This window comes from Schistocerca nitens, chromosome 3 (assembly GCF_023898315.1).
Source record: "Schistocerca nitens isolate TAMUIC-IGC-003100 chromosome 3, iqSchNite1.1, whole genome shotgun sequence".
Taxonomy (NCBI): domain Eukaryota; kingdom Metazoa; phylum Arthropoda; class Insecta; order Orthoptera; family Acrididae; genus Schistocerca; species Schistocerca nitens.
The window spans coordinates 406,456,322-406,468,689 of record NC_064616.1 but is presented as its reverse complement, the minus strand read 5'-3'; the positions used below and the strand labels follow the sequence as shown (position 1 = coordinate 406,468,689).

At 42.3% G+C, this 12,368-nt stretch overlaps 1 protein-coding gene across 1 annotated transcript in view; it reads right to left on the bottom strand.

Annotated features, from left to right (window-relative positions):
- Positions 1-631: 631 nt before the first annotated feature.
- Positions 632-12,368, bottom strand: part of LOC126248343 (F-box/LRR-repeat protein 5-like) — a 139,276-nt gene continuing 127,539 nt past the window's right edge. Inside the window, exon 6 of the mRNA XM_049949252.1 lies at positions 632-2,042. Coding sequence (XP_049805209.1) covers positions 1,610-2,042 — 433 coding nt within the window. The 3' untranslated portion in view covers positions 632-1,609. The remainder of the gene's footprint in view (positions 2,043-12,368) is intronic.

Below are 12,368 nucleotides of genomic sequence, written 5' to 3'. Positions count from 1 at the left end.
GCTGACAATGTTATTTTGTCTTGGTTTCCTCACAATCCACATGTTGCTTCTCACAAACAATAACAGACTGCAAACAGGTCATCCCTAAGTATCAATTAGACAGTAAGTCCCCCTCATTATTATCAACTACTAATAGTAATTTTAAAAAATATTTAGTCACATACAGAACCAAACAGTTGTCACCTTCATCACATGACACCATTTCAGATCTGCATCCAGAATCTTCTAATATTTTGATTAAAATTATCAGTAAATTTTAACTGTTTTTCATACCTCTTCATGGGCTGAGATTGACTAGAATGAATCACCACTTTTTGTTGAGAACATTAGAGAACAACAAACAGCAAAAAATAAAATCTTACTGATAAACCTGCATGTCCATGAGATTTAAGTTGGACCTGGTTATACAGCATAGAAATATTTGACACTTTTGGACACTTATACACAGCAGAGATGTTGTGGATGCACTGATCTAACACTATTAAATCACCAAAGACAGTGAATGTGTTAGAAATAAAGATAAACTTTAATTATGCAATTATAGAATGAATACATATTAATTTCTTTCTGTAGCTACTGCTTTCCTATACACGAAAGGTGAATTGGGATACTAACAGATGTTAGTACCTACATAAACAACTGCTTACAGAATTGGTAATTGTATACATAATTATTTGGAATTATTTATTGCTTATGCTGAAGCGGAAATAAAAATTGTAAAATTGGTTTACCCTGTTTTTGTGTAAACATTAACAAACAGCAGTATGTTGTTTATCATAATACTCTGCATTTTTGGATGCCTGTCTATCAGAAATATTTTTTGTTGGGTGTAATATATTTTACAGTAAATTAAACTTTAGCTATGTAATGGAAAAATTTTCCAAATTGTAAATAATAACCACTTACTTTCATGGTGTTCAGCAATACTGAGTGTTATGAAGGGAGTGAACACACTGAATGGGGACAAAGAACTGATTTAATTTTATATTTTGCAAACTTAATGTTGTCAGAATATTATTTGTACTGTTTGTTGGAAACACATAATTTCAAATTAAGACAGGAGACTTCCTAATACAAATGTATATGTTAACATTTTCATAAATGCAAAAAAACTAGTTTTATTAAATAACATTCTTATTAATATTTTCACAGCCACAGACATATACAAACAATATGACAAATGCATGCATTCACATTTCACACACACACACACACACACACACACACACACACACACACACACACACACACACACAAAACCACTACTTGGTAACTACCGATCACTAACATCTATAAAAAAAAATATACAATGACTATGTACAAAAAGACATTTAAAACGAACACTTTACTGGTGAATAAGCTCTCCAGACAATTTGTTAAGTAGTCTTCCAAGTTGCACTTACTTAAACATAGAAAAAATAAATACTAAGTACAGTTCTCACAAGGAAGGTTACATTGCTTCCTTAAATATAAAGATGCTATGGTGATCTAACAAGAAATAATAAATACTTGAAAAGTATTAAATCAAAATATCTGGTACAACAGTCTCATAACAACAATCTTTTAACACATTTATAAAAATAATGACATTCCCACATGGAACAAATGTTCAGTACTCTGGAAAACTACAGCATTTACGCTTAGCACTTTCCAAGTTATTACAACCATTAGCTTCCAGCATGAATGGTCCATTTAAAACATTGTGACAATAATATAAATTTTTTGGTTCCAGTTTTGGGCACACATTAGCAACTTCACACAGACTCTCAGAAGAAAATCTGAAGCATCCACTGAAATCAAGATGTTTTAAGTTGTGCAGAAACTTTGGAACATTAAGTAATGCACTTATAGAGCCTGATGTTAACCTCTCACAGCCTGACATGCTAAGACTTATGAGTCCTGTAATATGATCATCATTACTTTGTGTTTGCTCTAAAAACAGCCAGCACTTCGTAAGGTTGACAATGCATTCATCCACCAGATTCCTACAGCCTGAGAAGCTCAAATATTTGAGACGTCTACAGCATTTGTATTCGTGCAGCCTGTAAAATATTTTACAAAAAATTACATTTAAATATTTTCTGTACCTGTTAACTGAACTTGTGTAGATTAAAAAGGTTAAGTGAAAATCAAAATACTTTACACACATCAAATAAAATTTTCTAAAGAAACTACTTTACTCTATTAACTGATTAAAAGAGTATCATTATTTTATAGCCATAATAATATACACAGCTCAGAGTGTGATTTGTTAAGCAAAGAACTGTGAATGGTCTTTCTAACACTTACTTGTTTTACACATGAGTCTGTAAAGCAGTTATTTTAGTCTTGGTCAGTTATTGAAACTGTTAATAAAGGTATTATCCTAAAGGTAAAGTTGTCTTCAACCCAAAGATTTGATCTACACAGAATTGCTTCACAAGACATGGTTCAACTGGATATAGTATGTCCTCGTCTTCCTCTAAGCTTTGAACTAAATTACCCAGGTAGTTGCAGAATAACAGAGTTTAATTTCAATTTCCAACTAAGGTGCAACTTGGTTTTTTTCACATTAACCATTTAGTGTCAAGAGACAAAATAAGCAATAAATGACAGAATGAGTAGTCACTCCATGGACCCTTGGATTTTTAGTCTGACAACTACCCATTTGATCACCAAGCCATATTAAAATAAAAATTACAGATATCTTTTTACATCAATATGTGTATTTAGACTGCAGTATGTTTTTCCTGAGAAGACAGCTCTGAAAGATACCTCAACAAAGATACATAAAGGAAAGATACTGACCAAAATGTAGCTTCATAAGACATAAACTCTCAAATGAATGTATGCATGTATTGTATTGTATGTATGTATGGTATCTTCAGCAGCATAGGTCTTTCATTATCAACTAGAACTGAATGATTGAAGCAAATGGATGAATTAAGCTTATCATTAGATAATTGGTTGATTTGGGGGAGGGGACCAAACAGCAAGGTCATTGGCCCCATCGGATTGGGGAAGGAAGTTTGCAATGCCCTTTCAAAGGAAACGTCCCAACATTTGCTTGAAGTTGTTGGAATTATGTAATACATTTATATCGGATATGAGAAAGTTCCAGAACATCGTTCTAGAATAAGTTATATCGAGTATGTTCGAGAAGTATCGATTGTGGTGACAGCTATGTTTGTGTATATATGCGTGAGTGATGAGGAGCAATAGATAGTCTTCGTGTGTCTTTTGTAAAGTGAACATATGTATATTTTAATAAAGTATTTTATAAGTAAAAGTGTGAACGTGATTCAAAACATGGTAGCAGAGCGTGGTTATTGAAAAGAAAAGTAGAAGTTAAATATTATATTGTGGCCGTCGCGTGTTATTCAGAAAGTTCGACATGGCTGATATAACTATTCCTGTATTTGATGGCGAGGACTATGGGAACTGGAAGCAGCGGATAATCATGTACCTAAAAATGAAGAAATGCCATACAGTGACTATGAGGGCAAAAGTGAGCTCAGACAACGAAACGTGGGATGAAGAGGACTTGAAGGCTATCAACTATATTTATGGTGCAATCACAAATAAGCAACTAGAATTCGTGAGTGACAGAGAAAGCGCTTTCGAGATCATGAAGAAATTTGATGAATTATATTCAAAAGAGTCTACAGCCCTTCAAATATTATGCAGAAACAAGTTGGACAAATTGAGGTTAAGTGATTACAGTGATACGGGGACATTTTTCAGTGCATTTGAAAAAACTGTAAATAAGCTGAAATCTGCAGGCGCTAAAGTAACGGAAAAGGAGAAGTTAAATTATATGCTGCGAACGTTACCAGAGTCAATGAGCTATATTGGGGACTTAGTGGACGTCTTGAAGGAAGAGGACCAGACAGTTGAATACGTTAAAAGTAAGATTCAATTATTGAATGCAAAAACTGGAAATGAAGAGGTAAAATCAAATGCATTTCACACAGAAAGAAAATTGAATTCAAGAAATCAGGAGCAAGTATGTTATCGATGCGGCAAAGCAGGTCACTTCAAACGTGATTGTAACCAGGGAAGAACAAGTAACAGAGGCACATAACATCGTGGAGTACATTTTCAAAGTAGCGACAGAGGTAATGGAAATATGCAACGTGGAGGTTATAGCAATGTACAGTGTAGAAATTACGGCAACATGCAGCATAGAGGTTATGGCAGCAGGCAACGTGGTCGAGGAGAGCAGCATGGTTTTAGCAGCGGTCGGCATCACAGCAAGCAAGGTTACCATCAGAGTGATCATGGTATGAGTAGTTTTATAACAGAGGTTAATTCTATGATAGGTCAAAATAGAACAGTAGAGTCAAGTAACAACAATCAAATTCAAATCAATTGGTTATTAGACAGTGGCTGTACTGATCATGTTATTAATAATGAGGAATATTTTTCTAAGAGTATAACTTTAAAACAACCTATAAATGTAAAAATTGCTGATGGAAAAATTTTGCAAGCTACTAAAGTTGGTAATGTAATTAGTAATTTTCCTGTCTATGATCAAATGGTTCCAATTAATATGCGAGATGTTTTCTTTGTAAAAGACATAGACAAAAACTTGATCAGTTATGCCAAAATTACAGATAATCACGAAATTGTATCGGTAGGGAATAATGCTAAAATTTTTGATAAAGCTAATGGATTGATTGCGATTGCATGGAAAGAGAGTCGGTTGTATAAAATGAGTAGTACTATTAATAAAGGAGAAGTTAATGTTAATGTTATGAGTAAAGACAATAATATGACAACAAAGGAAAAATGGCACCGCATTTTGGGACATGTTAATTTCAATTATCTAAATACTTTATGTAAACATCAATTGTTAGATGGGGTTCCTTCAGAACTAGAATCAGAATTTATGAAATGTAAAATCTGTATCGAAAACAAAATGCATAATGTTCCTTTTAAAAATAATAGAACCAAAGCAAAAGAAATCTTAGAAATTGTTCACACAGATCTAAATGGGCCTCACTCAACTACTGGAATGCATGGGGAAAGATATTTTCTTTCTTTCATTGATGATTACAGAAGGCAGCTCATGTTTACACCATAAAATCTAAAGATCAAGTATACAATTGTTTTGTAGAGTATATTAATGAAGTTGAGAATCTCACTGGGAAAACTGTTAAAAAGATAAGATGTGACAATGGGAAGGAATATTTAAATGAAAATGTGTATGAATTTCTGAGACAAAAAGGAATTGTATTGAATGCTTGTCCACCTTATGTGCATGAGCTTAATGGTACTGCTGAAAGGTATAACAGATCCATCATAGACATGTCTCGGTGTCTGCTAGCCGAAGCGCGAGTAGACACGAGATTTTGGCCTGAAGTGGTTTGTGCAGCAGCGTACCTCAAAAACAGAACTTTAGCTAACACCATTGAAAAGAAAACTCCTTATGAGATATTACTGGGGAAAAGACCTAATGTTAATCATTTGAAATTGTATGGGAGTAGAGTTTTTGTAAGAGTACCTGAGCAACTGAGGAAGTCGAAATGGGATAGGAAAGCCGATTTGGGGGTTTTAATGGGTTATTGTGAAGTAGGCTACAGAGTGCTAATAAATAATAAGATAGTTGTTGCTCGACATGTGGACATTGTTGAAAGTGGTGTTAAATGTATTGGGTTTAAAGATTATGATTCAGTAAGTGAATATTCTAGTGATTCTGAACATGAAAGTATAGAAAATGAAACTGAACTAATAGAAAAACAGAAGGAAATTGAGAAAAATGAAAAGCTTTCTGATAATCATGAACCAGAGAAAGTACTTGAGTTGAGGAGATCATCTAGAGAAAGAAAACCAAAAATATTAAATGATTATGTTTACAGCAATTTTATTTATGTAAACTTTTGCAGTGCAAATAGTCCGGAAAGCTTTGAGGAGGCGATTAACAGCGCCGAATCAAATTATTGGGAAAAAGCGATGAATAAGGAAATTGATTGTTTGAACAAAAACAAAACATGGGAATTAGTAGATAAACCAGTTGATAAAGAAGCCATTGATGTAAAGTGGGTTTTCACAAAGAAATCAGAAAGTGTTTACAAAGCAAGATTAGTTGTCAGGGGGTTTCAACAAAAAGAAGTCGTCGAGGATATTTATTCTCCAGTAACCAATATGCAAACATTAAAGATTTTGTTGTCATACTGTTGTCAAGAAGGTTTGGTTATAGAACAAATGGACGTAGAGACTGCGTTTCTAAATTGTAAAGTTTTATCTGAAGTTTATGTAAAGCAGCCAAGAGGATATGATGATGGTACGGATAGAGTCTGTAAATTGTATAAAGCATTGTATGGTTTGCGAGAAAGCTCACGAGCTTGGTACAATTGTCTTGACGAGTTTTTAAGAAGTTTAGGTTTTAAAAGGAGTAAATATGATTATTGTCTTTATGTATTGCGAGATGGACATGTCTTGATTTATTTGATTATTTTTGTCGACGATTTGCTCATTTGCTGTGTGAGAAAAGAAAAAATTGTTAAGATTAAAAACTTATTGTCAAAACGATTTAATATGAAAGATTTAGGTGAGGTAAAAAGATATCTTGGCATCGATATTAATTATGATTGTGAAACAAGAGTTATGAGTTTGAGTCAAGAAAAATATATTGATTCGTTAGCTGCGAAATATAAAATTGAAGATTCGATCTTGTACAAAACTCCAATGGAAGTAAATTTAAAGTTAGAACCAGCGTATGAAGATTGTAATGACATTAGATATAGAAACTTGATAGGTGCACTCTTGTACGTAAGTTCAGGTACTAGACCAGATATTAGCTATAGTGTGAATTACTTGAGCAGATTCCAAAGTTGTTACAGTAGTACTCATTTTAAATATGCTTTGAGAATTTTGAAATATTTATATTTAACTAAAGATTTGAAATTAAAATATTGTAGGAATGAAAGTGCTGAGATATTAGATTGTTTTGTGGATTCAGATTGGGCAGGTGATAGTGTGGATAGAAAGTCAACTTCTGGTTATGTAATTAGATTATTTGGTAATGTTGTATTTTGGAAGTCAAGAAAACAAGCGAGTGTTACAAAGGCTTCAACTTCCGCAGAATATGTAGCATTGTCTGAAGCTGTAAGCGAGGTGAAACTTGTACATGATATTTTAGACATTTTTAATGTTAAATTTGAAAAACCTATTGTCATATATGAAGATAATTCAGGAGCATTAAATATAGCGAAGTTTGGTAATTTTACAAAGAATTCAAAATACATAGAAGTGCATTACCATTTCGTGAATGAGTATTATTTACAGGGACTCATTGATATTGTTAAAGTAGATTCAAATGAAAATGTTGCAGATATATTCACAAAGTCGTTATGTAAAGAAAAATTCATTAAAATTAGGAATATGTAAAACATCGCGATATAAATGTAAGGAGGTGTGTTGGAATTATGTAATACATTTATATCGGATATGAGAAAGTTCCAGAACATCGTTCTAGAATAAGTTATATCGAGTATATTCGAGAAGTATCGATTGTGGTGACAGCTATGTTTGTGTATATATGCGTGAGTGATGAGGAGCAATAGATAGTCTTTGTGTGTCTTTTGTAAAGTGAACATATGTATATTTTAATAAAGTATTTTATAAGTAAAAGTGTGAACGTGATTCAAAACAGAAGTGATTTAGGAAATCATGGTATATCTAAATTAGGATGGCTGGATGTGGGTTTGAACCGTTGCTCTCCTGAATGCGAGTCCAATGTGCTTACCGCTACACCATCTCGCTCAGTAAGCCTATCATTCTATACCTTAATGCTTTGTGTATGCACAACAACTAGAAGTTATTGAAACAAGTAGTACAGTATCAGTTGCAAAGTCTGCAGTCAATGTTTTTACATAAGAATGGGAAACATGTTGACAAGGCCTAACTGGTCAGTTAAATACAGTTTCACTTTCATCATTCAGCAAACATTATAAAATTTGATTAAAACACCACTGAGTTGGCAGCCCTCATCCTCACTTATTTCTGGATATTCTGGTGAAGTATTTCACTACAAATGTTTCTATATCTGTTTTATTGTATATATCATTCTTTTCAAATATCTTGACTCTTTCAATTATTTGTTAACAGCAATTGCTGATCATGTTAGGTTCGAGCTACACATTACTGGACACCTTCTTTATGTTCTCTCTCTCTATCCATTCCCTGTTTAATTTCTGTTGGACATGGAATTCTTCGGAGCTGCCAATCACTGACCTATACTTCATCCTGTCTGAGATGTCACTTTGATTCAAACTAGCCTGTTCACAGTCATTTCTCATCTCCCACGACCATTTGTTGAAAACTTTAGGTCTACTATCAGGCATATGAACTGTACCATCAAAGTATATTACGAAAAATACTTTTCAATGAGCACAAGAAATTGAGCACAGTACTAATCCTTTTGTGCACAATCACTAGTTGAAAATTTTGTTTTGACTTCCTGAACGAAATATTGGAGGTGTCCGTGTTATGTACGATCCACTTTAATTTCACTCAGTTGGAGGAGGTGGATAATGTGAGACACTGTCTATAATGTTCCACCATTTTACAGGAGTGCATCTGGGATGTTATTAATTCTTGTACTGATATTTTGGATGACAATTAGGTTCAGATCAAGAATTTGAGATTCCTATTCCTCTAGAAAGTACCATTGCGATGAGTAAGACAGTAAATACATAAATAGGGAATTTTAGAATGGTTGGTCATATGGGAGCATTATTTATTGCTACCCAATTACTTACTGTTTCTATAGGCACTTAATCTATAGAGCACTTAGTAGCTATTCTCAAGTACTTTTAAGATATTACTATCAAGCATACTGAAGAAAGGCTGGAAAATTGCAGAACAGAAATAGGTTACCTATAATACAATGGAAAGTCCACGATGGAACATTATGTACATGAATAACACAAGGAGTAAAGTTAACACATCAGTATATAGCTGAGGCACTGAATGATCAGCAAAGCACATAGACAAGATTGAAACTGTCCTCAGCATCTGGATAATGTCTTTCCACAGAACAAACAGGTTTTTAAGGAAGAGGGGGGAGGAGAGAGAGGGGGGGAGGAGAGAGAGGGGGGAGAGACAGAGGGGGGGGGAGAGAGAGAGGGGGAGAGAGAGAGGGGGGAGAGAGAGAGGGGGGAGAGAGAGAGAGGGGGAGAGAGAGGGGGGGAGAGAGAGAGAGGGGGAGAGAGAGGGGGGGAGAGAGGGGGGGCGAGAGAGAGGGGGGGAGAGAGGGGGGGCGAGAGAGGGGGGGCGAGAGAGGGGGGGCGAGAGAGGGGGGGCGAGAGAGGGGGGGCGAGAGAGGGGGAGAGAGAGGGGGGGGGCGAGAGAGGGGGGAGGGGGCGAGAGGGGGGGGCGAGAGGGGGGGCGAGAGAGAGAGAGAGATAGGGGGGCGAGAGAGAGAGAGAGATAGGGGGGCGAGAGAGAGAGAGATAGGGGGGCGAGAGAGAGAGAGAGATAGGGGGGCGAGAGAGAGAGAGAGATAGGGGGGCGAGAGAGAGAGAGAGAGATAGGGGGGCGAGAGAGAGAGAGAGAGAGATAGGGGGGCGAGAGAGAGAGATAGGGGGGCGAGAGAGAGAGAGAGAGAGATAGGGGGGCGAGAGAGAGAGAGAGAGAGATAGGGGGGCGAGAGAGAGAGAGAGAGAGATAGGGGGGCGAGAGAGAGAGAGAGAGAGATAGGGGGGCGAGAGAGAGAGAGAGAGAGATAGGGGGCGAGAGAGAGAGAGATAGGGGGGCGAGAGAGAGAGAGAGAGAGATAGGGGGCGAGAGAGAGAGAGATAGGGGGCGAGAGAGAGAGAGATAGGGGGGCGAGAGAGAGAGAGAGATAGGGGGGCGAGAGAGAGAGAGAGAGATAGGGGGGCGAGAGAGAGAGAGAGAGATAGGGGGGCGAGAGAGAGAGAGAGAGATAGGGGGGCGAGAGAGAGAGAGAGAGAGAGAGAGAGAGAGAGAGAGAGATAGGGGGGCGAGAGAGAGAGAGAGAGAGAGAGAGAGAGAGAGAGAGAGAGATAGGGGGGCGAGAGAGAGAGAGAGAGAGAGAGAGAGAGAGAGAGAGAGAGAGAGAGAGGGATAGGGGGGCGAGAGAGAGAGAGAGAGAGATAGGGGGGCGAGAGAGAGAGAGAGAGAGAGAGAGATAGGGGGGCGAGAGAGAGAGAGATAGGGGGGCGAGAGAGAGAGAGAGAGATAGGGGGGGCGAGAGAGAGAGAGAGACAGATAGGGGGGCGAGAGAGAGAGAGATAGGGGGGCGAGAGAGAGAGAGACAGAGATAGGGGGGCGAGAGAGAGAGAGACAGAGATAGGGGGGCGAGAGAGAGAGAGAGAGAGATAGGGGGGCGAGAGAGAGAGAGACAGAGATAGGGGGGCGAGAGAGAGAGAGAGAGAGATAGGGGGGCGAGAGAGAGAGAGAGAGAGATAGGGGGGCGAGAGAGAGAGAGAGAGATAGGGGGGCGAGATAGAGAGAGAGAGATAGGGGGGCGAGAGAGAGAGAGAGAGATAGGGCGGCGAGAGAGAGAGAGAGAGATAGGGGGGCGAGAGAGAGAGAGAGAGAGAGAGAGAGAGAGAGATAGGGGGGCGAGAGAGAGTGAGAGAGAGATAGGGGGGCGAGAGAGAGTGAGAGAGAGATAGGGGGGGCGAGAGAGAGAGAGATAGGGGGGGGCGAGAGAGAGAGAGATAGGGGGGGGCGAGAGAGAGAGAGATGGGGGCGAGAGAGAGAGAGAGGGGGGGCGAGAGAGAAGGAGAGGGGGCGAGAGAGAGAGGGGGCGAGAGAGAGGGAGAGGGGGGTGGGAGGGGGGGAGAGGGAGGGAGAGGGGGGTGGGAGGGGGGAGAGGGAGGGAGAGATGGGTGGAGAGGGGGAGAGGGGGGAGAGAAGAAGAGGGAGAGGGAGAGGAAGGGAGGGAGGGAGAGGGAGGGAGAGGGGAGAGAGGGAGAGGGGGGAGAGGGAGGGAGAGGGGAGAGAGGGAGGGAGAGGGGGGAGAGGGAGGGAGGGAGAGGGAGGGAGGGAGAGGGGGGAGAGGGAGGGAGGGAGAGGGGGGAGAGGGAGGGAGGGAGAGGGGGGAGAGGGAGGGAGGGAGAGGGAGTGAGAGGGGGAGAGTGGGTGAGAGGGGGAGAGTGGGTGAGGGAGGGAGGGAGGGGGGAGAGGGAGGGAGAGAGGGAGGGAGAGGGGAAGGTAGGGGGAGGGAGGGGGAGAGGGAGGGGGAGAGGGAGGGGGGAGAGGGAGGGGGAGAGGGAGGGGGGAGAGGGAGGGGGAGAGGGAGGGAGAGAGGGATGGATTGAGGGAGAGGGGGAGAGGGATGGATTGAGGGAGAGGGGGAGAGGGATGGAGGGAGGGAGAGGGAGGGAGGGGAGGGAGGAGGAGAGGGAGAGGGAGGGAGGGAGGGAGGGGGGGTGAGGGAGGGAGGGAGAGGGGGTGAGGCAGGGAGGGAGAGGGGGAGAGGGAGGGGGGTGAGGGAGGGAGGGAGAGGGGGTGAGGCAGGGAGGGAGAGGGGGTGAGGCAGGGAGGGAGAGGGGGTGAGGCAGGGAGGGAGAGGGGGTGAGGCAGGGAGGGAGAGGGGGAGAGGCAGGGAGGGAGAGAGGCAGGGAGGGAGAGAGGCAGGGAGGGAGAGGGAGAGAGGCAGGGAAAGAGAGGGAGAGAGGCAGGGAGGGAGAGGGAGAGAGGCAGGGAGGGAGAGAGGCAGGGAGGGAGAGAGGCAGGGAGGGAGAGAGGCAGGGAGGGAGAGAGGCAGGGAGGGAGAGAGGCAGGGAGGGAGAGAGGCAGGGAGGGAGAGGGGGAGAGGGAGAGAGGCAGGGAGGGAGAGAGGCAGGGAGGGAGAGGGGGAGAGGGAGGGAGGGAGAGGGGGAGAGGGAGGGAGGCAGGGAGGGAGAGAGGCAGGGAGGGAGAGAGGCAGGGAGGGAGAGGGGGGAGAGGGTGGGAGGGAGAGGGGGAGAGGGTGGGAGGGAGAGGAGGAAGAGGGTGGGAGGGAGAGGGTGGGAGGGGGAGGAGGGAGAGGGTGGGAGGGGGAGGAGGGAGAGGGTGGGAGGGGGAGGAGGGAGAGGGGGGAGAGGGTGGGAGGGAGAGGAGGAGAGGGGGGAGAGGGTGGGAGGGAGAGAGGGAGAGGGGGAGAGGGTGGGAGGGGGAGGAGCGGGAGGGGGAGAGGTTGGGAGGGGGAGGAGCGGGAGGGGGAGAGGTTGGGAGGGGGAGGTAGGGAGAGGGGAGAGGGAGGGAGAGGGGGAGAGGGAGGGAGAGGGCGAGGGAGGGAGGGCGGGTGGGGGGGAGGGAGGGAGAGGGGGAGGGAGGGCGTGTGAGGGGGGGAGGGAGGGAGTGAGAGGGGGAGGGAGGGCGGGTGAGGGGGGAGGGAGGGCGGGTGAGGGGGGGAGGGAGGGCTGGTGAGA